This window comes from Platalea leucorodia (genome assembly GCF_965183815.1).
Source record: "Platalea leucorodia genome assembly, chromosome: 8".
NCBI classification, from domain to species: domain Eukaryota; kingdom Metazoa; phylum Chordata; class Aves; order Pelecaniformes; family Threskiornithidae; genus Platalea; species Platalea leucorodia.
Window position 1 is genome coordinate 12,510,638 of NC_138830.1, and position 25,512 is coordinate 12,536,149.

General features: G+C 68.2%; 1 protein-coding gene across 8 annotated transcripts; it reads right to left on the reverse strand.

Annotated features, from left to right (window-relative positions):
• Positions 1 to 2,640: 2,640 nt before the first annotated feature.
• Positions 2,641 to 25,493, reverse strand: TNK2 (tyrosine kinase non receptor 2). 8 transcript variants are annotated; one of them, XM_082320575.1, is made up of 17 exons: positions 23,596 to 23,908; positions 21,030 to 21,175; positions 13,721 to 13,898; positions 13,499 to 13,569; positions 12,325 to 12,537; positions 12,088 to 12,240; positions 11,616 to 11,893; positions 11,414 to 11,540; positions 11,176 to 11,322; positions 10,678 to 10,772; positions 7,615 to 7,809; positions 6,010 to 6,101; positions 5,439 to 5,483; positions 3,770 to 5,085; positions 3,209 to 3,304; positions 2,991 to 3,118; positions 2,641 to 2,882 (listed from the first exon to the last, which is right to left on the reverse strand). In XM_082320575.1, the coding sequence occupies exons 3-17, from the start codon at positions 13,881 to 13,883 to the stop codon at positions 2,876 to 2,878; spliced, it is 3,126 nt and encodes a 1,041-aa protein (XP_082176701.1). In that variant the 5' UTR covers positions 13,884 to 13,898; positions 21,030 to 21,175; positions 23,596 to 23,908; the 3' UTR covers positions 2,641 to 2,875. The 8 variants fall into 8 exon arrangements, with proteins under 8 accessions (XP_082176701.1, XP_082176702.1, XP_082176703.1 ...); XM_082320576.1 differs by lacking the exons at positions 21,030 to 21,175; positions 23,596 to 23,908 and adding an exon at positions 25,423 to 25,493; XM_082320577.1 differs by lacking the exon at positions 21,030 to 21,175 and having other exon boundaries at positions 23,596 to 23,638.
• Between the last annotated feature and the right edge of the window lie 19 nt (positions 25,494 to 25,512).

A 25,512-nucleotide genomic window follows, 5' to 3' on the forward strand; every position in this document is an offset into this window, starting at 1 on the left:
GCGGTGGTGGGGAGCACCTGGCACGTGCCCAGTTCCAGAGGCAGCTCGGCGCTGGTGCTGTCGGCCGCGGAGGAAACGCTGCCCAGCTCTGCTGGAGCCAGGGCGGGGGCAAGGGGTATCTCCCCTGTCTCCCCAGCTTGCACTGGCAACAGAGCAGGTTGGTGAGGGCAGGACAAGGAAAAAAAACAGCCCAGGGTCCCCATCACCCCCATCCCTCCTTCCTGCTGCTGGAGGAAGGTGCCCCCAGGCCACACGTTGCCCTTGGGGATGGTCCTTACCCCAGCACACACAGCCGGACCAATACCGGGAGCAAGACAGGCACCTTCCCCATGGGCAAGAGTCCCCATTTGACCCACAAACCACCCCCCTTCCCCTGCCGTGATCAGGGACTGTGCTGTGGCACCAGCGGGCAGAGACAGGGGCAAACCCCAGCCAGGAACTTGGGTTCGAACTTGCAGCGTTCGAGCAGCCCAAGAGTCGTTTGCAGCCCCCACCCGTCACCCAGATAGTATCGGCCACCCAGTCAGACCAGCAGCAGTGCAGGTGACCCCGGCACTTACCTGGCAGCACCCAGAGCCCCCACAGCACCCAGCTCCAGAGCGGCCACTGGCCCCAGCACCCCATGGCACTTCCTCAGTGGCAGGGACGGGGCTGTGGCTCTCCCTGTCCCAGGGGAGCGACGCAACAGGGTGGCTCCCTCGGTGAGCACTCCCCCAGGTGGGGGGGACAAGGGTGCCACGTGTCCTGCCTGGGGCACTGACGGCTCCACATCCTCACAGCCCACCATGGAGGCGGCCACGTCCTAGTCCTGGGGACCCGCTGATGCTGGGAGACACCCATTTTGCCATGGGAGGTTTTAAGGCCCTTCCCATGGTGACCCCATGGTTGGCACCCCAAGGTTGGGGTCCCCAACTCCTGGGGAGCACCTGATGGGCTGCAAAGTCACCTGTCCCAAAGGCCCTGGAACGGCAAGTGGGGACAGGGGTCCCCAGCACGTCTGGGAGGGGTGGGTCAGCCCTGCACCCTGCACCCCCCATCCACCCCCCCATTTGCTGCCGGGTCCCTGCAACGCTCAGCTGAGCAGCTGATAACCCCTGGCAAGGGTGGGCTCACCGCCAAGGAGGAAGAAGGAAGGAACAGCCTCCCGCTGCCGCCTCGGGGTCCCGCATGCTGACCCTGCCCTGTGCCCCCTCCCAGCACTGCCAGCAGGGACTTACGTGCCAGGGTTATCTGTGCCATCGCGGCAAACGCCCACGCAAGCCCAGCCGGGGGGTTGTTCCCACACAGGCGGCGGTGCCAGGCCTTGCCCTGGGTTGCAGGTCACCTTCCACTGGGGACAGCGGGCAGGCGCACCCATGCAAAGGGACCAAGTATGGCCACTGCAGGAAACACGTTTGCTTCTTCACGGGGCCTAGTCCAGCTCTGGGATCATTTAAGGGGGGGTAAATAAGTTGGTTAAGGTGGTGTGCCTTCCTCACCTCATTGACAGCCATCCCACCTGGCTGCCATGCCATGGTAGCTGCACCTTAGATGGGGAAACTGAGGCACAGAGAGCCCAAAGCACCTATGCATGGCTGTGCCCACAGCAGCACCAGCAAAACTCCCTGTCCCCACACTCAGGGAGGGCTGGGGGACCGGAGGTGAGCGGAGCTGTGGGTGCACATAGCACATAGCGATGTGGCTGTGTACCATCTGCCACAGGGAGTGACCCACGGCCGTTCCAGGGCAGCTCTTCCTGCCAGGTGACTCACCCTGCATGGCAGGGTCTCTCCTCTGAAGCCACCAGCTCTGGAGCAGAGGGCATCCTGGGGACCAGGTACCACCAATGCCCACAGACCCCGTGGGTTTGGACATTGAGGTCCTCCTCCACCTGCACGGAGCCCCCTTCCTGGTGCTGCTGCAATGTGGCACCTCAGGGAACCCAGCTAAGGGGCTCTGCCTCCCACCCGGGGGGGGTCAGCACTGCCACCTGACCTGGGACCCCATGGGGGCCAGCCCCACACCGGCACCTGGCTCCGGCTGCGCGGTGGCATGCGGTTGCACAACGCCCCTCGCGTGGGTGGGGGTGCGACGCAGGTCCCGCCACTCCCTGCCCGGGCATGAGTCAGGCGGCAGCCGGGAGCCGAAATGCCGCAGGGCGCCGGGGCAAGGCAGGGGCTGCCGCAGAGGGCTCCCCTGCACCGGGGCATCACCAGGGGCAAGCACTGCCCGCTCAGAGGGGGCAAAACCATGCCCAGCCTTCAAGCTTTGGTCCTGCGGGTGGGACAGCATGTGACAAACTCCAGCAGCCCTGGATGGGGAGACCTTTGCACCCCAAAACACCCTGGGAGCCATCACCAGGCGCTTTATGGGTGCCCGTGTCATAAAACTCCCTAGGGATCCCCAGCGCCTGCTGGGCACCACAGCACACGTGCATCCCCTCCCGGGTACCACTCCTGTGGCAGGTCCCGTGGGTCACAGTCCTGGCTGCCAGCAGGGAGGAACCGGCACCCATGGAGACATGGCCTGTCCCTGTGCGTTGGCGGGGACGAACCTGGGAGACGGCCACAGGCACCCTCCTCCTCTCCATAGAATATTTTTTTATATATATATATATATATATATATATAATATATATATTAAAATTACATTTCTCTTTACAAAAACAATTCAACAAGGGGCCAGGCGACGGAGCCCATTGCCAAAGCCACGGCACAGGCACCCCAGCAAGTCTGGGGCAGTGGGCAGGCTCCCTTTTGGGGTGTCCCCATCCCCCAAGCGGGGGCTCAGTCCAGAGTCCAGCAGCAGGTTGCATGGGTGGGGGTGGGTACCAGGGGGGTGGCCCCATGGCACGGTGCCTGCTCCGGATCCGACACAGCTCGCCCCATCCCCGCTGTCACCGCCTGTAGGGAGAGGAGAGGACATGAGCTCAGGAGGGGTAATGGTGCCAGCTGACCAAGAGCAGCATGGCATGGAGGATCCCCCCCCAAAAAAAACATCCGTGCTCCTACTTCTGGCGGGCAGTGCTGTAGGGATCAAGGAGATGGGAGCTGGCCTGGGCCAGGTTCCAGTCGAACATCTCCAGCACCCGGTGGCACTCGACGCGGGACTTCAGCCCCAGGCAAAAGAGCTGCTCTACCTGCAAGGGGACAGGGCACACGATGAGGGGGGTGACAGGGTGCCACCACTCTCATGGGAGCCAGGGTGGGGGGACAGGGGCGTGTTGTACCTTCAGGTACTGGATGGCCCGTTGGACGCTCCAGCCATGGTTCTGCAGGGCCGCCTGGCACTCCTCGGTGGTCACACCGTGCACCGTGTCCTGCACCTAGTCAGGGGGCTTGTGGTCAGTGCCCAGCACCACCCCCAGGCAGCAAGGAGCCCGTGGCTGGAGCAGGAGGACACTGGGGCTGTTCCCCACCCCAGCTCTGGCCCCGGGGAGCACCATCAGCCTGGAGCTGGGACCATCCCCAGGATCTCCAGCCCCTCCTGGGCTTGGGCGCAGGCACCACGGACCCAGCCCGGAGAGCCCAAGGGGACCGCAGTGACAGCCATCTTTCACCCCCTCCCTGGGGCTGTGGGTAGGGCTAATTTGGGTTAAAAGGGCTTGTGATCCCCATTTTGGCATTGCAATGACACTTCTGCCCCACAGCACGTCTGGGGACCCCTTGTAGCCACCTCTGCAGGGCTGAACATGGGGAAACTGAGGCACAGGGTGTGGATGGCTCTTGCCCAAGTGAGTCCACGGCCACTACATCCCTTCTTGCCCACGGATACCAGGGATGCCACTTACCAGTCGAATCTTGTCGGCAGGGCGGTAGCCATCCGGGCCATCGTAGACGATCTTCTGGAGGCTGCAGGAGGCTTTCACCAGGCACTTGGGCCCGGGGTTGCTGTTGTTGGAAGAGAAGTTGGCCTTGCAGTCCAGCGGCGGCTGCTGCACCATGGGACGGACGGTAGCTGTGGTGACCAGGCGGGATGCCGGCACCTCCTCGGGGCTTTTGGCCTCCTTGAAAAACTTCTCATACTTGTCCAGGTAGGCAGGGCGCTCAGGCAGCAGGTAGTAGTGGGTGCTGCTGACCTTCTGCCCATCCTTCACGATGGGCAGGATGCAGGGTCCCTTGGAGCAGTCCTTGCCCTGCGCCTGGATGACCTTGGGGGTGGCGTATTTGGGGTCAAGGGCGAAGCTCTGTGTGGTGGGCATGGGCTTCCCCGGCGAGGTGGAGAGGCAGGAGCAGAGGGCGGCGCGTTGCTGGGGAGAGCCCACCTGCAGGGCCATAGGGCTGGGTGTCCGGGAGGTGGGCTGTGACAGCGGGTCCCGGGGGGGAATCTGGGGTGGCCGGTCTTCCTCACCCCCTGAAGCTGGGGAAAGGTCCCCTGACCAGCGCCCGGGCTCATTGCGGCGTAGGGGCCGGGGCGGGATGGGGACACGGGGCGGGATTTGGGGCTTGTCGTCAGCGGGGGTGACTGGTCCCAGGGGGACATTGAGCCTCTTCATGCACTCCTGCTGCAGCTCTTCAAAGAGCTCGGTGGTCTGCGTCAGGCTGGGCTGCTTGGTCTCCTTGGGGGGCAGGAAAAGGTTGTCCTCCAGCGCCGGTCCCCGCTCACCCTCATCCACAAAGCCGTAGTTGGTCTTGCCCCGCCGGCTCGGGGGGCTGGTGATGGAGCAGACCTCAAAGTCGTCCTCGTCCTGCGCCACGTCATCATAGGCAGGCGGTGGAGGCAAGGGGCGGGCGTCCCAGTCCACCACCGGCGTGGGGTGGAGGGGCCGGGGTAGAGCCCGTGTGGGGCTCTGTGGTGGGGTCTTGTCCAGCAAGGAGAAGGCCTCCATGGCCAGCTTGGCCAACGACGGGGCCGTCAGCTCCCCCACTGGCGAGGGGCTACCTTGGGGCACCTCCTCCCCGAAATCGATGAGGGTCACTTCGCCGCCTGCCGGCCCCTCGCTTGCTGGCCGGCTGGGTTGCCGCTCGCCCACCTTGGTGCCCGGTACCCGTGCCGATGGCTTGACCGGTCGCAGACCCTTCCCTGTGCCTGGCTTCTTCAGGCAGAGCTTCCGGAGACCCCCTGGCAGACCGTCCTCCTCCTCGCTGACTGGGTCGTAGCAGGGCTCTAAGAGTGGGCAGAGAGGGATGGTGAAGGTCCTGGCACCCATCCCTGGAGAGCAAGGGGGGGCACCTGCATCCCCAAGCCCCCAAATTGCCCCATAGCTTCAGCAACCTTTGCTCCCCCCTTGGGCACAGCAATGCACACCGGAGCAGGGAGCCAGGGGGCTCCCACCCCACAGTGCCCCGGCCCCCTGCCCCAGGCTGGTCACCCTGCTCCGCACCTGTATCCCCACTGCAGATGCCATCACCCATAGGTGCATGGAGGTACCCAGGTGGCAGAGGGGCTGAAAGGAGCTAAGAGAGAAAAGAAGGGGAGCAAGAAGGAGGGAGAGCAGCACCCGAAAAAGCCCGACTTACTGGTGAGCAGGAGTGTAGGCTGAGGCGGGCGCGGAGGCGGCTGCCCTGCAGGAGAAGAGAGAGCCCGAGAGGAGGGGAGGCACGGGGTGAGCGTGCGGAGCAAGTTACAGCCGGGCCGCTCATTAGCAGGGTGCATGCTTCGTCGTGTCCCCCGTCACCAGTGGGGTGTGGGGAGGATGCCGGTGGGAAGCCCCCCCAAGGGAAAATTGCAAGTTTAGGGGGGCTGCGGCACACGCACGGTGTCTGAGCTCCCTCCTCGTGGCAGCTCCACTGAGATCCCCCGTACCGGGGAGCCCAGCCGTGGGAGGCTGGGACGGGACGAGGGACCCGGACGAAGGGCAGTGGGGCAGAGTCCAGCCGGGCAGAGCCACCAGCCGCCCACGCTGCTGGTAGTGGCACATGGCCAGGTGACAACGTGCCCTGTCACCCCAGCTCCCCGCTGGGTCTGCAAAAAGCAAGTGGCAGCAGAAAGATGGAAAGGAGAGGGTCCAGCCCATCACCCTGACAGGAGGGCATGGGGAGGGGGGCTTTGCGCAGCCGATGGGCAGGGGGAAGGGGAAAAGCCGCTCACTTTTAGCCCTGCCTGGAAGCTGGGTGGGTCTGGCAGCACTCGGATCCACACCTAAAATGTCAGGAGGGTCCATGGGATTTCCCAGGTACAGCCTGTGGGGAGAGAGGAGAGCATCGAGGGGTCAGCTGGGGCCACGTGGGACCCCTCGCTCCCACACCATATCCCTCAAGACACCCCACAGCCCCTCCGCCACGCACCATGCCCCAGCAAGCACTGTCCCCGCAAGCATCGGGGCAGCCCACGCCAGAGGTTTTCAGTGCTATGGCACAGAGCCCAGTGCTGTCCTGGTGTCACCCATCCCTCTCTGGCTCCATGTACATGATGTGCTGTACCCAGGAGATTGCAAACAGGGTGCCGTGCCCAGGATACTCATGTGGGGTGCGGTGCCCGAGACACCCCCCAGCACTGGGGTGCTGCAGCACGATCTTGCACCCAGGGCACGGCATCCCAGTATGGCATGCCGGTGGGGTGCCGGGAGGCCCGGGCGAGCCATCGCAAGCCAGGCGCGGTGAGGCAGGGAGCCGGCGGGAGCCGGCGCAGCCCGAAGGCCTGGGCGTGTGCCGAGCTCGGTGCGTTCTCGGCGGCCTGGGCGGCACGTACCCAGCGCCCGTGCCCACGCAGCGGGGCGCGGGGAGGCCTGCCGGGGCACGAGCTGGGTGCGCGGCGTCTCGGTTCAGCCCTCCAAGGGCCGCAAGCACAGCCCGCGGCACAGGGCACCGTGGGGAGGTCAGGCTGGGACCAAGGGCACCGGCAGAGCTGGCAGAGCTGTCCGCAGGCTGGGATGTCAAACAGCAGCAGGGATCTGGGATGGGCTGCACCAAGCCCGGCGCAGGAGCTGGCTCTACCCAGGAAGAGCTTTCCAGGCTTTGAAATCCTATCCTGCCCCCCACACACAGCCCTCCCACGTCCCCCCAGTCCAGCGCTGGCAGAGACCCCCCATGCCCACTGCTCCGAGCCAAGGCACCCCTGCCCACCACCCCCGGTGCCCCCAGCACCCATGATGGGCACAGCTGGTCCCACCTAGCAGGGGCGCATGGGGCACCCTGGGGCACAGGCACCCGACCCCCTCGCCCCAGCACAGACCAGCCAGAGTCCCTCCTGATGGAGTGGAGAGGGGAAAAGCATTTTGAGGGACTTTTTTCATATTTTCCTTTTAAGAGGATTCATGCCGTTAAAAGCACGGGGCCGGGCTGCACCCCTGCTGTGGGTTCCCTCCACGCAGGCACTGAAAGGCACGGGCTTAGCAGCCCTGGGACACCCCAAAAGTGTTGGGGTAACACAGCCACCTCTGGGGTGGTGCTTACTGATGTCTCCTCACCCCAGAACAGCCCCGAGGGGCTGCGGGGCTGGGAGAAGGTGCTCCCCGCCAGGACAGCCCCCCACAAGCACAGCAGCCCCCCACGTCCCTGACCCCATTAGTAAGAAGAGGCGAGGGAGTTAGTCCAGCCACGGGGACCCTACCCAGAGCCACTGTCCCCAGTATGGCAGGGGGAAGAGATGCTTCAAGGGGGGGGCAGCCAAGCCACGGCTCGCTCCCGTGCCCAGCAGGCAGCAGAGAAGGCAGGGAGCAGGCAGGGGATGCAGAGAAGACAGAAAGTTTCTTACTCATCAATTTTATCGGGAAACCCCCAGCAGTGCTGCGGGTTGGTGTCTCCATGGCCTGTGTGGATGAAGCTGTTTTTAAGCGGCTGGCTGATGTCGTGGGCTGACAGCCCCGCCACCGAGGTCACCGTGTTTCGGGGGAACTGGCCCACTTTTAGGGTCCGCTTATTCTGACCCCGCCACCAGTAATTCTCGGCCCTAAGGAATAAAAAGGACCTCGTTACTGATGAGGGGATGGGAGGGGGACACGCGCCTGCCCCGGTGACAGGGAGGAGGCGAGGTGACTCGCCCAAGGCCACGCAGGCAGGCGGTGGCACAACTGGGAGGGGAACCTGGTGCTCAGGGTCCCAACGCTGCCGGCAGTGTGCTCTGCCTCCCACCCTGCACGGCCCCTGCACCGGGAGGTGCCAGGGATGTGGGCGGTGGGGAACAAAGCTCCCCATTTGCACCCAAAAAGATGCGTCCCTTCCTCCTCCTCCCAGCTGCCTCAAATTATGCACAAGCCTTGGGGTGATGCCCGCACCGAGCTGCTCACTGCTGGTCCCCCTGTGCCCCACGCAGTCGGGGATGGCACAAGGTGCCTGCTGATGAACCCTCAAATATCCCAGTCTCGCAGGGGAAACTGGGGGGGCCACACTGGGGGACAGGGGGGTCTCCCTTGCTCCCTTCCTATGTTATCGGCAGGCCCCATGCAGCGTGGTGTGGGCAGGGGGAGATGGGCAGGCAGGCTGGGGGACTGAAGCTGCAAAACCTCTCGTGGCCATGTGAGTAGGGTGGCCAGGCTGCCAGTCCCCCGGAGAGCCCAGCGTGCCCCACTAGCCGGCCAGGAGCCACCTGCCTGCCCTAAGATGTGGCCACCTCCAGGGTGGGACAGGGCAATCACCCAGCCCAGGGGGACAGGGACAGGTAGGATGCAGAGAAGGGCACGCCAAGTGATGCCCCTCGCCCAGCCTGTGCCAAATCAACGGGGTGGGCTCCGACCCTAACCCCCCAACCCTGCTCCCACCACGTCCCCCTCCTCTCCCGCCTGCGGGCAGGGCGGGCGGGCGGCGGGCAGGGGGTGGTGGGCAGCGTGCGGTGCCAGCCCGGCGAGGCTGGCACAGGCCCCACGGTTTCCTGGAGTCACCTGTGAGTCACCCCCGGCCACCAGCTCAGCCCTTTTCCTGTTTACCTTCCCCGCTCGCCGCCAGCCAAGCCGCCTTACTCAGCGCCAGGACCCCTCGGTGAGGCGGCAGAGCCCAGCCGGTACCGGGCACCCTCCCTCACCCGCGGCGGGTCGGGGCAGGGCCGGGGGAGAGGGTTCCCCTTCCCCGGGAGGTCCCCTCCGCTCGCCCTCCCTGCGCCCCAGCAGCGCCGCATCCCGCCGGAGGGATGCTGCGGCCGGGCCGGCCCCTCCGCTCCCCCCTTCTCCCAGCCTCGTCCCACCGGATCCGGGCTCGGAGCCCCGGCACAAACCCGCTCCGGTTCTGCCCTGGCTTCCCCCCGAAAGCCCCCTCCCGCGGCCGGCTGGGTCCCCGGGGGGGCTTTCAGGTAGGTCCCTGCCCCTGCCCACACACACGTACGCACGAACGACAGGCAGGGGCTTGAAAAGGGGTGGGGGGTGTTTACGGTGCCCCGGGCGGGCTCGGCGGGGCCGCATGCGGCCCCCAGGAGGAGCCCCCCCCCCCCCCCCCGGTCCCTGCCCGGGCATCCCCGCCGGCAGCGCGGTGGGGGGGCAGCCGCCCTGGGGGAAACTGAGGCACGGAGAGGGGGCTCCCCTTCGGGAGCACCGGCAGGCGCTGGGGCTCCTGCCATTCCCCGGCTGCAGAGCCCACCCCGCCGGCCCAAAACGTGCCCACCGGGGGCCACCGAGACCCGGCGTCTCCCCGGGGAAACTGAGGCAGGGGAGGCTGCGCCCCGGCTCCACCGCGCTCCCGGCCCTCCCCGACCCATCGGCACCCCCCAGCGCGGCCACGTCGCCCCGTCCCGCTCCCGCCAACCCCCCGCTCCGTCCCCCCCCGTGGTTCACCTGGGGCCGGCGGCGGGGCGGGGGGCGCGGGAGCGGGACCCCCAGCCCGGCCGGGATGCGGCGGCGGGGACGATGCAGGCGCACTGGCGCGGCCGCGCCGCCCTCCGCCGCTCCCTCCCTCCCTCCTTCCCTCCCTCCTGCCTCCGCCGACGCCGCTTCCCTTCCCCTCCCCTCCCCTCCCTGCAATTAAACCGCCAGACCCTGGGCAAGAGTCATCCCTGGCGGCGGCGGCCGGGGAGAAAGCCGGTCCCTGCAGACACACAAATCCGGCCTGATTCACCGCCGGGCCGTGACTAACCGCGGGGAGCCGGCCCCGGGAGGGGGAGAGGGAAGGGGGGAAGGACAGAGCCTTCCTCCTCACCCCCCCGGGGATGGGGGGGGCCCGGCCTCCCCTGCACCAGTGGGGCGAAGGGACACTGAGCTCATTTGGGGGGGCCCCGCTGTCCCCGAGCTGGAGGGGGACGGGCACATCCTGGGATGGGGATGCGAGGACCAAAGGTCCCCTCAGCCCGCAGGTCCCCGGGGTGGCGGAGGCAGGTAGCCGTGCCCCAGGGTGGCCAGCAGGGACCAGGGACCGAAGAGCAAAGCCCATGGCACAGGGGGTGACAGGTCATGCCGCCGTGGTACCGAGCCCGGTGACAGCGGCACGTCCCCGGGTGCCGGTGGCATGTGCCCGCCGCTATCAGCAGGGAGCGGCCCCGGGGTGCGGGGTTTCCCGGGGCAAGGCCGGGCAAACCCACAGGCGCAGTGGGGTGAGTCAGCGGGGGCAGACGGTGCGGGCAGGGCTGCGCTGCCCGCAGGCACGGCTGTGCCCCCACGCTGGGGTGGCCCCGCAGCACTCTGCCACCCAGGGAACTGCACCCCTCTCAGGGGAGCAGGGGCAGCTCTGCCTGCCTGTGGGGTACGCGGCCAGAGCCCTCATCCCCGCTCCCCACAGCTCTGCCAGTGCCCATGGCCCCCCCCGTTCTTAGGGTCCCCTGTCCCCACACAGGCTGGCAGCCCTGAAGCTGGTCCGTGCCCCTCCCCGTGCAATACCTGCCCCCCAAGCTGTGCAATACCTGCCCTCGATGACTGTGATGATGTCGTTCACCTGGATGTGCAGCTTGTCAGGCTCCTCGAAGTCCTGCAGCGCCCTCATGTCAGTGGGCTGGGCCTGGGGGGAGAGGGGGGGTGAGGATAGGGGACGCGGCCCCCCCATCATGTCCATCCGCCCCAGCTTTGGCGCCAGACTCAGCCCCACACAGGGCAGAGGAGCCCAAAAATGGGCAGGAGACAGCACCACCGCTCCCAGCCCCTCCACAGCCGCGATGTCCCTGGGGTCAGCAAGGGCACCAGCAGCACCTGGATGTTCCTCAAGGGCAAGGTGGCACCCAGGGTCCTCCTGCTGTGACCACGTCGCCGCCTGCCACCTCCCAGCCTGCAGAGCTGCTTGGCCCAAGCCCCGCAATGTCAGCTCCCGCCTCGGCAATACCCTTAACTCTGCCCACACTCAGGCAGAGCTGATGGGATGGGGGCACCAGGGACTGCTGTGTCCCCCTCCCCACCCACTCGCCCACCTCCACCAAGAAGTCCCGCAGGGCCACGAAGGTGGGTCGGTCCTCAGGCTTGTGCGCCCAGCACTGCAGCATGACGTTGTAGACGTCCTGGGGACAGTCCTCGGGCCGTGGCAGCCGCTCACCCTCCTTGTCGATCTTGTGCAGGATCTGCGGGGCAGGCGGTGCCGTCAGGGGGTTCCAGGTTCCCCCAGTGCTGCCGGGGTGAGGCAGGGGGGGCAGGTCCCTGCCATGCACCCACCTGGCTGCCATTGAGGCCGATCCAGGGCTCCTGCCCATAAGTGAACATCTCCCAGAGGGTCACCCCGAACATCCAGGTGTCGCTGGCATGGGAGAAGGTGCGCGTCTTCAGGCTCTCAGGAGCACACCTGCGCAGGGAAGGATGTGAGCATCATGAGGTCGTGGGTGCTGCAATCCCAGGTCCCCCCCTCCCCGGGGCTCACCAGGCGAAGGGGACCTTGCGATGCTCCTGCATCACGTAGTGGTCGTCATTTTTGGGCAGGGCCCGCATCAGCCCGAAGTCCCCGATCTTGACCAGCTCATTGGAGGCCAGTAGAATGTTGCGGGCGGCCAGGTCACGGTGGATAAAGCGCTTGGACTCCAGGTAGGCCATGCCCTTTGCCACCTGGATGGCGTACTGGCAGAGGGTGGAGATGAGGAAATGGCCCTGGTTCTTCCGCAGGCGGTCCAGGAGGGAGCCCAGTGGGGCCAGCTCTGTCACCTGGGCCATGGGGAGGGGACAGCAGGTTGGTCAGGCCAGGGGCACCCTGGTTGGGCTGGTTTCCAGCCTTCTTGTGCCCCCCTGGGGATGCTAGCCGAGGACTCGGGGTATGGATCCAGCCTGGCTTTGCTTGCCCCATCATGCAGGACACACATAGGGCGGCATCAGGGGCGGCCCCGTCCCCCTGCACTCACCATCTTCATGGGGTGGGAGAGCACCACACCGTAGAGGCGGATGAGGTTCCTGTGGTCCAGGGAGTGCATGGCGTTCACCTCCCGGATGAAGTCATCCAGCGCCTCTGGCTGGCTCAGCACGTCCGTCTTGAGGCACTTCACTGCCACATTCAGCTATGGCCAAAGCAGGGGTGAACCCCAAAGCATCTTCCCCCCCGGGGTGCTCCCACACCCAGCTCCCCCCTGTGACCCCCTCACCGTCTTGCCGGCGGGCGTGCACCACTCGCCACGATGCACGACGCCAAAGGAGCCGTCGCCCAACTTCTCGAAGAGCGAGAGGTCCCGCTCCCGCACGAGGCAGGTGAGGGAATGCTGGCCCCCGGCTTCGGGGGGTGGCGGCGTGGGGGGCTTGCGGAAGGTACTCTGGGGCTGGGGTGGCAGCTCCGACTCAGGACGCTTCCCACTGAATACCTGCAGGACATGGAGGCATATGACACACAGGCACGGAGACACCCTGGGTCCTTGGGTTTGTGAGTGAGCGGTGCTGGGAGGACCCCCTGCGCAGGCTGTACACTCTGGAACCTAATGATGACCCCCTAACTGGTGATTACCCAGGGCAGACTGCCTGCGGGAGCAGGCTCTGCTTCTCCAGCTGCCTGCACGCTGAGCTGTGATTCGTGTGGAGGGAAGGGGGTTGTGCCTCTCACAGCAGCCCCGCAGCGGCTCCCCAGCAGCTTCGGCAAACCAGGCTGGCAGCCAGAGGGCCCTGGGCGCTCCTTGGCCAGGCTGCGGCCACGCGATGTGCCTGGGCACGAAGCCAAGAGAAACCTCCAGCTCGGGCTGAGTACGGTGACACATCCCTGCAGCAACGTGGGCCTTGCAATATCTGCTGCTGCCACCGCCAGCCCAGAGGGGATGTAGACAGGCTCTCCCTGCCTCTCCCCGAGCCGGGACCGATGATGTGCCGGGCCGGATGATGTGCCCCACAGGACAGGGTCCATCCCAGCCCCGGCAGCCTGTGTGGGGTGCGCAGGGGCTGGGCCCGGCATGTGGCCGGGGTGGGAGGTGGCATTTCTGCGCCCAGTGCGAGGCTGAGTAGCCTTCTATTAAAAGCCTGTCCCTGTCCCAGCCCAGATGAGTCACACAGGGGAGAGGCCACGACCCAGCACCCAGCTGGCAAGCACCCTGCTCTTTTGGGGGTGCAAGGTGCCAGGGGGTGCCAGGGTGGCAGCAGCACCAGCTTTGGGCGGGATGGCATAAGGGGCCTACGTGAGCATCCCAAGGTCCCCTGCTCTGGTGCGCCCCCAGCCTGCAGGTGCAAGGGACTGGCGGCATGCAGAGAGCCAGGCACCGGGGAAGAGCATGGGGAGAGGGCCAGCTCCTCCTGCCTGCCTCAGTTTCCCTGCCACACCTGCCCCTCTCCCATCCCTACCTTGCTCATCCAGGATTTCCGCTTGCACATGGCTTTCCTCCGCTTCACCGCCTCCCACAGCCGCCGCTGGCCTGCAGGACACAGGGACTGTCACCTACCCAACATGGGGTGGGGGTCCCCTCCAGCCCCATGCTCCTCTGGGCTCCCCAAAAGATGCTGCGCAGCCAGCTGGGGGTACGGGGGGAGGTTGGGGGGGGGGGGGGCGGCAGGGGGTGTACACACCGGGGCGTCCCATGCCAATCTTCTCCAGATCCTCATTTTTGACGTACTCGAAGTGGGAGAGGCGAGTGACGTTGAGCTCATCGCGGATGCGCAAGAAGTAGTGCTGCAGCTGTAGCTCGGTGAGCAGCTCCAGCAGCCAGTCTGTGCCCTCCTCCGCCTGCATGCTACAGCTCAGCCTCTGCCGGGACACCATGCTAGGTTAGGGGGGACCCTGCCCTGCTCCCCTCTGCCCCGTCCCCCCTGGGAAAGTCACCCGGAGGGGCTGAGAGCCGAGGCTGGGGTGCTGCCTGGGTAGGGTGCAAGGGATGCTAGCAGGGTTCATCTCCTGAGCCCATCTCCAGCTCCCCAGGGGGGTCAGGAGAGGCACCCCATCAGCAGGACCCCCAGGGACGGGCAGGGACCCCTGCTCTGCCCCATCATGCCCATAGAAACACCAGCCCGTCCCCTCCACTCCAGCACAGGCTGCCCCCAGGCAGCGGTGCCAGGGACACAGGAGGGGGCAGAGCCTCAGGGCATGGAATGGACATGGCCAGCAGCGGCCCCCAGCCAAGGGGCACCCCACAGCCTGGCACTGCGCCTGCACAGGGAGCACCCCACGCCTGGTACTGTGCCTGCCAGGCTCCTTTTGCCCGGCTGGAGGGGCTGGCTGGGGAGGGGACAGCTGTCCCCAGCAGGGACAGCCACCTCAGCACTGCCTCTCGCCCCCCTGGCATCCCCATACAGCCAGCTGGGCTGGGGCACAGACCCACGGCGGGTCTCCTCTGCCACGGGTGGTGGCACCTTGACAGGCAGCCACAGGGAAGGGGCAGACAGGGACACGAGGGCCTCTGGGGCTCCTGGCGCCCCAAGGCTGAGGCACAGGGCACCCCCGGTGTCACCCCCCCTAGCTGTGCCAGGGCACGGGGAGGGAGGGGATGGGGCCAGGTCTCACCCACGGTTCCCCATGCCCCCCCAAACACATCCCCCGCCGCTCCCCATCCCTGCCCGCTGTCCTGGTTCTCCCCCTGCTTTCACTGCCACCTTTCCAGGAAGGGACGCGGCTCTGCCTCCCACTGCCAAGAGCCCGAGGGGAGGTGGGATCCCCGTCCCGGCTCCACAATGGGGCAGCCCCCTCCATCCTCTCCTCCCTGCCAGGAGACGACATGGCCCCCGGCGTCTTCGCCCCCCGCGCTCGGGTCCCTCGGCCGCGTCACCGCAATTACAGCCCTCGGCACTGGGCTAAAAATACGGCGGGTGCGGCAAGCAGCTGGGCACGGGGGCGCATGGGGGCACGCGGGGGCATGCGGGGCGAAAGCAGCCGCTGGCCTTCAACGCGTGCCCGCGGTTGGCCAGGAACAGCCGGTCCCCTGCCCGCAGGCAATGGGGACAGGGCTGGGTGACGGCCAGCATAGGGTCTGCCCGGGGCAGGGGTCAGCACTTACTCGGTAGAGGCGGAAGCGGGTGAGGAAGGGGAAGGATCGGCGCAAAGCCTGGAAGCGTCGCATCCTGCCTGGCTGCCCGCTGCTGGCCCCTGGCACCGGCGATGTCCCTTCCCTGGTGCCGGCGTCCCACGGCAGAGCCTGCTCAGTGCAGCCAGGGCACCCACAGCCCCGTCATCTGGGCTACAGAGATGCCCCCTGGACCTGGCCACCCCGTATATACCCCTGGAGTGGGCAGGGGGGCTCGGGGCGTCCGTCGGCCGGACGCAGGCTGTGGCTCTCCCCCTCCTTCCGTCCGGCTCTCGATCCTCCGGGCCGGCCCTCCCCTTCCCCAACGCAACGGGGCCGGGGCGGGGGGGTGGCAGCAGGCAGGGCTGGGGGTCACCCCCCTGGCTGGAGCCGCTTGTTGGGGACCCCCGGCCGGCAGTGGGGTTCGGTCCCGGCCGGCTGCCCGCGCAGCGCTCCCCGGGAGGGGTTATTTTCGGCCGGGGCTGGGATGCGTGCCCAAGGGGCCGGGCTCCCATCAATGTGCCGCTTTCTCCCTTGTTCGGCGGGCGCCCGCGCCGGCAGCTGGGAGCCCGGACCCCCGCTCCCATTTCCATGGAAACTCGTCCCAGCCTTGGGAAATGCTCCCGGGCCTCAGTTTCCCCCCAGGAAGCGGGGAGGGAGGGAGGGAGAAGAGACATCCGGCTCTCCGCTCCCCAACCCAGGCCACAGGCACGACGCCAGGGCGACGGGCACCGCGGGGGGAGCTTCTGGCTCGGCAAACGTACCCGCTGCCCAGCTGCCAGCCCCCGCGGGGCTCTGCCGTGGGGTGCCACCAGCACCCTGGGGCTTGCTCCCCTTCCCTGGCGGGGCTGGCACCCAACCCCAGTGCTGTTGTCCGCTTGTGGGGTCCCTGGGGAGAACAGCTGGCTGCGCCAGCAGCCGCAGCGTGAGAGAGGAAAGACCCGCGGCAACCTCTTGCTGCAGCCCCCGCCTGCCCAGCTCCCCCAAACCGTGGCCATTGCTGTGCTGGGGGGCAGCTGGGAGGGGGTTAAGTGCATCCCCAGGCGCAGAGGAGCCTCCCCTGCGGCTTCCACCACCGGGATCCCGGCTGGCACCCGGCGGCACAGGCACCCGGCACAACAAGCCCATTGACTGGGGACACCCGGGCACGGTGCCCTCGGCACCAACCTCTGCCACGCGCCAGCTCCCCCCTCCCTGGCCCAGGGGACACCGGGGACATGAGGGGTTCCTTGCCCTGCAGTGGTGCATCACCCTCATCAGCCGGTACTGGCACCCACTGGGGCTGGGGCGCTGTCCCCTGCACCCCAGCCCACCTCCTGCACCCCCAAGCCCCGGGTGAGGCTGCCCAGTTCAGCACCCACACTGGGAGTACTGGTCTCCAAAAGGGAGAGGGGGGACCCAGCCCTGCTGGAGGAGGCTCTGTACTTTAAGTTTCCCTCTCTGCAATAGACCCACGGGCACAGGGGGAAACACCACAACCTCTGCTCCGAGACGGGCAAGCAGAGCCCTGCCAGCAAACCCCCTTCCTGGGGGGGTCACAGACGCCCCTCCAGCCCCCACGACCTGGCAGGCAGCAAAGACCCCCGGCGCAGGTGCTGCTCGGCCCCCGTGCCCTGCACGCACGCCGTGCCGTGCACACCCACCCCTGCAGTCCCGGGGATGCACCCTACGTGCACCCAGGCTCATGCACGGGTGGTGACGACTCTCACGTGCACCTTGGGACCACACAGGTGCAATCCCCGGCACCCCGCACACCTCTTGCCACCTGCACAACCGCAGCACCCCCCCCCCGTCACCTCCGTGCACCCCCGCCAGCTACCGCCCTGCCCGGCCACACGTGCGCAAACACACCGGCGCTGCACAGCCGGCGGCAGCGCACCGGCCCACTCCCCCGCCTCTGCCTGACGCACACCTGGAGCTGCCGGCACCCCTGCACACGCATGGGTGCCCGCCCCCGGCGTGGCACGCTCCTCGCCTCCGCCCGCCGGCGGGGCACAGGCGACATCCGCCCTTGCCTGGCATCACGCGTGGCCACGCACCTGCCTGAGCTGGCACACGGGTGACCAACCCCCCCCAATTACTCCTACCCGCAATGACACCCCGACACCTCCCCTACACCTCATGCACCTATGTGCCCCCTACACCCCCCACAACACCCTCATGCACAGCCCGACACCCCCACAGCAACACCCCTATATGTGGAGGGCAGCCCACAGGGCCGCCGGCCGGATGCGGTGCTGCCACTGGGTGACACCATCCTGCGCCGGGCACCGTGCCCCCTCCTGAGCTGTGCCGGGCCCGGCCAAGCTGCGCTGCCCCACACCATTCCCCTGTGCCTCAGTTTCCCCAGCAAGAAGCAGGCAGCCCCACTCCTGTGGGTTGGGACAGGAGCGCAGCCGCACAGGGTGGGTGCTGTCCCCATGCCACCCCAGATGCCACAGGGTACCGCGAGTGCCAGAGAGGGAAAATGCCATGCAGGGACCCCCCTAGCCCTATGCCAGCTGCCAACCCGCGCCCCACAGCAGGACCCTGTCCCTCCTGGGGACACCCAGCCCAGCCGGGTGTCCCCCGCGGGCTCCCCCCGCACTGACCCGCCGGCACGGCATGCCTGGGGTGACGTCCTGCCGGGGGGACGGCATGGGGCGCCCACTGCCCGGCCGCAGGGCCCGCTGCCCGGTGCTGTCCGAGAAGCTGTGGGGCAGGGGACTGAGCATCTCCTCCTCCTCCTCGGCGCTGCTCAGGCGCTGGTAGTCGCATCTCTCGCCCATGGCCGGCACGGTGGTGGCGGCTGCGGTGTGGCGGTGAGCGGGGGGCTCTGCGGAGACGCCCGCGCCTGCCTGGGGGTGGCGAGGGCTGGAGCCGGGCTCGGGATCACATGGCAGAAAGTTGCTGCAGTTCCGGAAAACAGCGAGAGGGTGAAGGTGACCGCGACGGTGATGGAGGGGAGGGGGGGATGGATGGAGGGATGCAGAGGAGATGGGGAAAGAGAAGGGGGGGGCAGCCCCTCAGGCGCCCATCCTCACCCCAATCCCAGCCTGGCACTGCTGTCTTCCTCCCGGCTCGGCAGCCCAACTGCCTGCTTGCTGTCCCCTCTCCAGCACCCGAGTGGAGAGGTGGTGGCATCGCTGCCAGCCCCAGCACCGCGCTCGCAGCCCCCTTCTCTCCCCACCCCAGCGCGGTGCAGCCCGCCAGCAGGGATGCGGTGCAGGCAGCCAGGCGGAGGAGGAGGATGAGGGGGGAGCATCATCCAGCAGCCGGGGCTCTATAGCAACTGAGGTGGGTAAGGGCGCTGTACCCCCCTCCTGGGCACCTGCGGAGTGGTGGGGGGGCTCTGGGGCTGGCAGCATCCTCAGCATCCCTCCCGCTCCCCTGCGCCAGCGGAGGGGGATGGGATGCGCTGGGAAGATGGCTGCTCCGCAGCGACCCGGCAGCATTGGCGCAAGCACAGCAGGGCTGGGAGAGCAGCCAGACCCCGGCGGGCACTGCCGGGATGGGGGCCAGGGGTGGGGGACATGCCAGGAGGACTCCTCCCAGGATCAATCCTCTCCCCCCACCCCCTCGCAGGGAGCTGGGGGTCTCCCAGACTCTCTGCCAGGCACTGCACCAGGCACTACTCCCAGAAGGGGCAGGTGGCACTGGGAAACCACCCCCCTGGATGGGGAACCCCCACCTGCACATCGGACTGGCCTGTACCCCAACACTGCCCGGCCACGGTCCCTCTCTGAGCCCCCTGGGCCAGAGCTGCAAGCTTGCAAGGGCTGAAACTGGGGGGCGGGGGTCTACAGCCCCCCTCAGCTCCCCAGGACCTGCCTGTCCTTTGGGGCATGGCACAGCCCCAGGGACCAATTTGCTCCCCATGCCAATGCCATGGGGCACGATGCCCTGTCCCAACCCCCAGAAGTGCCCCCACGACCCCCCCACTTCTCCCCTCACCTGCCTCTCCCCATATCCCCCAAGACCCTGGTGTAGCCAGAGGAGTGACACCAGGCTGTCACCGTGCCAGGGCAGGGGGCACGAGCCCATCCTGCCCCCCCTACAGAAACACCCCCAATCCCAGGGGGCACCTGCCCCGGCTCGAGGGGCTCGGGGGGGGGGCCGGGCGGGATCAGCCCCTTGGCAGCTCCTCCTGCCATACCACGGAGGTGAGCTCAGCCACGGAGCCGAGGCGGCCGAGCCCGCGGCGTGGGAGCAGCGAGCCACCCCCGCACACGGCCCGCCGGCGTCACCGCGCTGGCACGCCGCAGGCCGGTGACTGATGCACGTGCTATGCCACCTTCCCTCCGGCCCCGGCTGCCCCGAAACCCTCGCCAGTCTGCCCAGCAAGAGCGATGCTGCAGGGTCCCCAAGCCGAGAGGGGACAACCCCTGTCCCCACAGCCCTGGCCATGGATCCGGGTCACCCCCCAACGCATCGGGCCCTCCTGGCCTGCCCAGGCTCAGCTAAAACTCAAACGACGAGGTCCCCTGCCAGGGGATGGATGGCATCACGCCATGCCACCCCTGACCCACCTGCCTGCAATTCCCATGCCGGGGGGGCCTCCCACCACAATGACAGCCACCAGACAGGGTACGTTGTTCCCCGTCCCCCAGGGCAGTGACAGTCACACTGACCACAGGGTGTCCCTCCCCTCCGTGGGGCCACCAGAACTCCCCAGCCCTCTGGGACACCACGCTTGGCCCCGCATCCCTTCCAGCATCCCTAGGGACCGGGGCCACAACATCCCCGGGGCCCTGTGCCCACCACCCTGCACAGAGGGCACTGGGAAGCGCCGGGTCCCCAAAACAAGCTCCCAGAGAGAGATGGGTTCCCCCACTCACCTCCAGCACATCACCCCGCTCGCTGTCACAGCCTGCCTGCCACCTTCCTGGTGGCCGTGTAACCTGGAAGTGATCTCACCAGCTGCAGCGGCAGCAGGGCGGCCGCAGCAGCACCCCGGGCTGGCTCGCTCAGCCCTGGCGAGGCCCCAGAGGCGGCCCCAAATTGCGGTGACACACTCCCCAGCCCGGCCATCGTAGCGCAGGCGTGTGGGCACGCACATACCCACGCATACAAACGCACCCTGCTCCCACAAGAGACGGGGCTGCTGGCGGCATCCTGCCCGCCCCTGGGATCCTGCTGCCACCCAGCTCCCCAGGACTGTCCCCAGCCCCTTGCTGGATTGCACCACCCCACGTCCCCCCGGTGGGACCCCGTACCGGTGAGTGTTTTGCCTCCCTCGGTGCTCGCACCTGATCCTGCTTGCTCAGCTGGCTTGGGCAAGCAGGAGGTCGCGGGGGGCCGGCACGGAGGGCTGGTGACCCCCGTGGCGGGGGCGGCCGGGGAGGTCGGGGTGCCAGGTTCACCCTTGCTGCCATCTCTGGGCTTCCAGAGCCTGGCCCCATGGCCTGATCCTGCCCGCCAGCACAGAGCGTCCCCCACTCCGAGTCCCTGCCTGCAGCAGCAGTGGCTCAGGGCGGAGACACACAGCTGGGTGGGGGGGCCCCCTAGCTCGACAGAGCCCAGCGCAACCCCAATCCCCTCCTTAAGCCTCTTTCCTCTGCTAAATCCCCTCCGCAGGTCGAGCTGGGGCAGGCTGAGCCCATCTTGCACCTCCCAGCTCCCCGGCACGGGCAGGGGACAGGCAGAACTGCCAACCCCATAGCTGATCTGCACATCAGCCCAAGCTCTCCCACCAAGCCAGGGACACAGCGCGGTGTTTTGGGGCACAAGCAGGCAAAGCAACCCCCCTGACACCCACAGCACCCTGCCCATGCTGCCTGCCCCCAGTTCGGTGCCCATAGCCAGCGCTGGGGAGAGGGCAGCGGGCTGCCACGGTGGGGACACTGCCACCCTGCCCAGGTGCAAGGCTGGTTTGTACCCACCGGCCCCCGCGCTCGTCTCACCTGGGCCGCGGTGGCGGTGCTGCGGGGGTCCCTCGGCAGTGCCAGCCCCAGAGTCACAGCGAGCCAGGCGGTGTGCGAGGGGGCACGGCGTCACAGCTCGGCCATGGGGCTGGCAGGGCTGCGGTGACACCGGCCGTGGGGTCCCCCTGGGGCAAAGCGGGAGGGAGAGGTCAGGATGGGCCCCCCCAGCCCGGCACCCCCTGTCTGCCCACTCCAGGCCCTCCAGACCCCCCAGGAGCACCCAGGGCCACCTTCTCGCCCTGCCCAGGCAGCTGAAAGAGCCTTTGTGGCGCTGCCCCGCTACGTCCCAGGGCATGGGTGGGCTTTGCCCCCGGTTCTGCTGGGGACGGGGGGGGACCAGCACGAGCCCCAGGTCCAACTGGCCCTGCTCCCCTGGGGGTGCCGCCAGCAGTACCCGCATCCCCACACTGCTGCAGGAGGTGGCCTCGGGGTGGGCTGCAGTTGGCACGAAATGAGTTTGCCAGGTCTCAGGCCAGATGGGCACAAAGCCACGTCCATGCTACAGCATCTTCCCTCTGCACTGGGTGCCGGGAGCAGGGGAGGTGGGACCCCTGGAGCCGGGCCCTTCCCCAGCACTGGAGCAGAGCAGCACTCCATCCAGCATCTGCTGGTCATTAGTGCTAACTGACAGCAGCCTAATTAGCCAGGCTGCAGCATGGGCAGTGCCCCCCCTGTGCTGGGGCCGCTCAGCAGAGGGCTGGAACAAGACTTTCTCCTTAAAGCCTTTCTATCCCAGCAGGAGCTGTGCATGGGGCAGAGCCCCCTCTTGCCCCCCAAAACCCATAGGAGTGGGTGATGCCCCCTGGGATGCTTTGCCCCAGCTGGCTGCCATCCCTTGTAGGCATGACTGGAGTCAAAACCCTGGTGCTCCGGGGGCCGGATGGGATCCCAAGCTTCCTCTCAGGGGAAACTGAGTCACGGAGTGAGGTCTGGTCCATAGGGTGGCTAGGACAGGGCTTGGCTACAAGCCTGCAGTGGTTCCCAGTCCTGTGGGGGCTGCTTCTTTGCCCACGGAGGCCCCCCACACCCTGGGGGGAGGCTGAGTCAGGGTGGGCACTGCAGGCTGGCAGCTGCCAGAGGAGGTGGAGGAAGGCATCAGCCAGCCTTCCCCAGCTATACCCACAATACCCCACCGGCAGGGCTGGCCCACGCCCTGCACTAACGAATACCAGGCTAACGAGGCCCTGGTAGCTCCAGGGGTTGGTAACAGGTTGCACAGCCTGCATGGCCCCCACCCTGCACCCCCGGGCCTCAGTGTGGCGGGATGGGGGTGCAGAGGCTGCTTTGGGCCCCGCTCCCTGCGGGCAGCAGCGGGCTCAGGGGCAGCAGCGGGACCAGGGCTGCAGCCGAGGGTGGGCCCGCAGCACCCGGGGTCCATCCTGGACCCTCTCCCTGAAGAGGTGCCCGGCAGCACAGACCTGCTCAGAGACACCCCTCCGGGCAGGTCTTGCTTTTATGAGAGTTTTGCAAAGCCTGGCGCTGAAAAACTTTGTTCAAGGGCTCTGCCCTGAGCCAGCTCAGCAAAGGGCTGAGTAAGTGGGGGATGCGTGAACCCCAGAGCCCACAGCACCCGACGAGGGGGGACCCACCTTGCGGGGTGGTGAGCCAACGCTGGAGCCCAGCGGCACCAGGGCACCCCGGGGAAGGCTGCGCCAAGGCGGCCCCAGGGAGGCGAGTGCGTGGGGAAGCGCCCGCGCCGGGCTCTGCCCCGGCCTGCCCTGCCCAGACAGCCCAGCCCCAGCACGGCCTGCGGCTGGCGGCAGCTCCGCAGGCAGAGATGCTGCCCCTGCCCAGGCTCCTCCGGCCGCCTGCAAACCCCCTCCCCAGCTGCCACCTGCAGAGCGGGCGAGGGGCCTGACCGTGCCGGGAGAAGCTGAGCAGGGTCCTCCCAGCAAGGTGGGATCCTCGCCTGGGCCGTCAGCACCACCTTACTAGGTTTAATTTAAAGGTTTTATTAAAAAAACTGAAAACCAACAAAGACCAAGTACTTAGAGTCCTGAGCTTTTAGAGAACCTGCCACGACGTGGCCGGACACAGCCATGGCGCTGCCGGCAGAGCCTGCGGACAGAGGCTCCCTGCACCGCTGCTCCGGGTTTCGGCAGCAGCACGACACCCCGAGGCGTGGGGCCGGCCCCGGAGGACAAGGATCCTCTGTTCAGCGCCGGAGCTCCCACGAGCCCGGGGAAGAGGAAGAACAGAGCAAAGCCGCCTTTTCTCCAAGAAAAAAACCTTCCCCCGGCTTCCGCTGCAGTTCGGGAGGGTTCAAGGGCAGCGGGCACCCACTTACACCAGACCCCACTGCCTTCTCTGCCCTGGCAGGCAGGAGCAGGGGGCTCGGGCACGCTGCTGGCTGGGGCTCAGCGGCCCCACAGCGCCCGGGCACGACGGCAGCACCAGCAGCCCGCAGTGCTGCAGGGCACGGTGCCAGCAGCGCCCAGCGAGGCGCAGCGGGCACACGCAGCCGCCGACCTGGGCGGTGCCAAACCCCGAAACCCCCTGCCCCCTGCATCGCTCCCCCAGCAAGGGGTTGCGCCTTGCCCCTTACCTCTCCGCTCACTGCCACTGCCACCGCATCCTGTGTCGGGTCCGCAGCGTCACCGCAGGGAGAGGACGGGCACGACAGTGCTCCGGGCAGCCGGCATGCCAGGCAGGTTGCGCCTGCCCGCCTGCCGGGGCGGGGTGCGCCGATCGACGCCGGCGGCAGCCGGGTCCCGGGTGAGATCCCCCACGGGGCGGCGGGCACCGGGTGCCGGATCGGGCCTCACACCCGGGCGGCCCTCCTGCGGCTCTGGCGGTGTGCGGGGGTCCGGGCGCCCGCGGTGCCGCCGGGGTGCTCCTGCTCCCCCGGGTAGAGCTCGCCCTCCTCCTGCACCCCGCCCCGGGCCTCCCCCTCCTCCTGCCGGCCCCGCCGCACCCACCAGCGGGCTCGGCCCGGGGGGGTCCCCTCCCGCCGCCCCCCGCCCCGCTCCTGCTGCGCCCGCCGGCTCAGGCCCTGCTCCTGCCCGGCTTTGGGGCCGTGCTCCTGCACCCCCCGCACCGCGCCCCGCGCCCGCCGCGGGGGCTGCGCCCCGGGGCTGCCCCCCGCTGCCCCCCCCACCGCCGCCTCCTCCGCGCCCCGCGCCCTCCGCCGCCCCCGGGCCGCCCCCCGCTCCCGGGGCCGCCGCGGCTCCGCGCCCGGTTTGGGGCTGCCGATAGCGGTGACCGGCCCGGGCCGCTCGCCCCACTCCTGCAGGCCCGTCCGCTCCCCCAGCGGCACCCAGTGCCACCGGCCCGGCCCCCCGCCGCCGCCGCTCCCCGGCTCCCCACCGCCGCCGGCCACCAGCTCCTGGCCGCGGGGCAGCGCCCCCAACCCCGCCTCCTGCACCCCCCGGGAGAACCCCCCCTCCTCCTGCACCCCCGGGGCCACCCCGCCGCCCTCCGGTACCCCCGGGCTCAGCCCCCCGCCCTCCGGCACCCCCGGGGCCCCGCTCGCTCCCTGCCCCCGGATGGTGTAGGCGGCCCCGGCCCCGGCCCTGCACGCCGGGGGAGCCCCCCCCGTCCCCCGGGGCCGCCCCCCGCCGCGGCCCCCCCGCGCCGCGCCGCTGGAGCCCCGGCGCCGCTGGAGCCCCGGCGCCGCCGCCCCCCCCTACCCCGCCGCCGCCTCCTGCCGCCGGCGCGAGCTCCCGGGGCGGCGCGCGCCCGCCCGGCCCCGCTCTTAAAGGCACCGCGTCGCCGCTTTACGTAACGGCGGAGGGGGGTGGGGGGGGAGAAGGAAGAAGGCGGAGGGGGACGGACGGACGGACAGGCGGATGGATGGGTGAGGACTGGGGCGCGGGGATGGACAGACGGGCAGGTAGGTGCACGCGCAAACGAGCGCGGAGAGACTCACCGCGGAACAACGCCAGGCCCGGGGAGCGCTCGGCTGCAGGGACCGGGGCGGGCAGGCGGCACCCAGGGCAAAGGGGCAGCCCAAATTCTCGCCTCCGGGTGCGTGGGGAGGGGCTGCACCCCCTTCCCTGCTGCCCCGGCGGGGCTGGCTGTGCCCGGCTGCGGCAGAGCTCCGGGCAGCCCCGGCCCTGCCTCTCGGGTGCTTTGCAGAGCCACTGCAGGGAGAGGAGCCCTGCCAGGTTTGGGCAGGGAGATGCGGGAAACAACGTGTTTCCAAGAAGTAAATCATCCCTGTTGGAAGAGGAGGGACCAGAGCTATGCCGGGACAGCCCATAACGAGCGAGCAGGGCTCTTGGAGGAGCTGCCTCCCGCTGAAGATGGTGCATCTCCACGGGATAGAGCGTTTGCGAAGCAGGAGGTCAGACTGGCACCAGGGATTGGGGAAAACAGCGGAGAAAAGCTGAGCATATTTAAAATGCAAAGCCCCAAACCAGTGCGCTCTCACCTGAGCAGGCCTCTGGGGCTGGGGATGCAGCTCCCGCTCTGCCAGAGCTCGCTGGGGCTCTAAGCAGTAACCAGTCTGCACCTCGACCCC

Bases quoted from the DNA above. Each gene is read 5' to 3' on its own strand.
- TNK2 (XM_082320578.1), bottom strand. From the start codon at position 17,915: ATGGGCGAGAGATGCGACTACCAGCGCCTGAGCAGCGCCGAGGAGGAG. The intron at 12,538-13,498 runs GTAGGGATGGGA...CATGTCCTGCAG, and splicing joins GGAAATCCTGGATGAGCAAG to GTATTCAGTGGGAAGCGTCC. The intron at 5,484-6,009 runs GTGAGCGGCTTT...CTTCTCCTGCAG, and splicing joins GCTTCCAGGCAGGGCTAAAA to GGCAGCCGCCTCCGCGCCCG.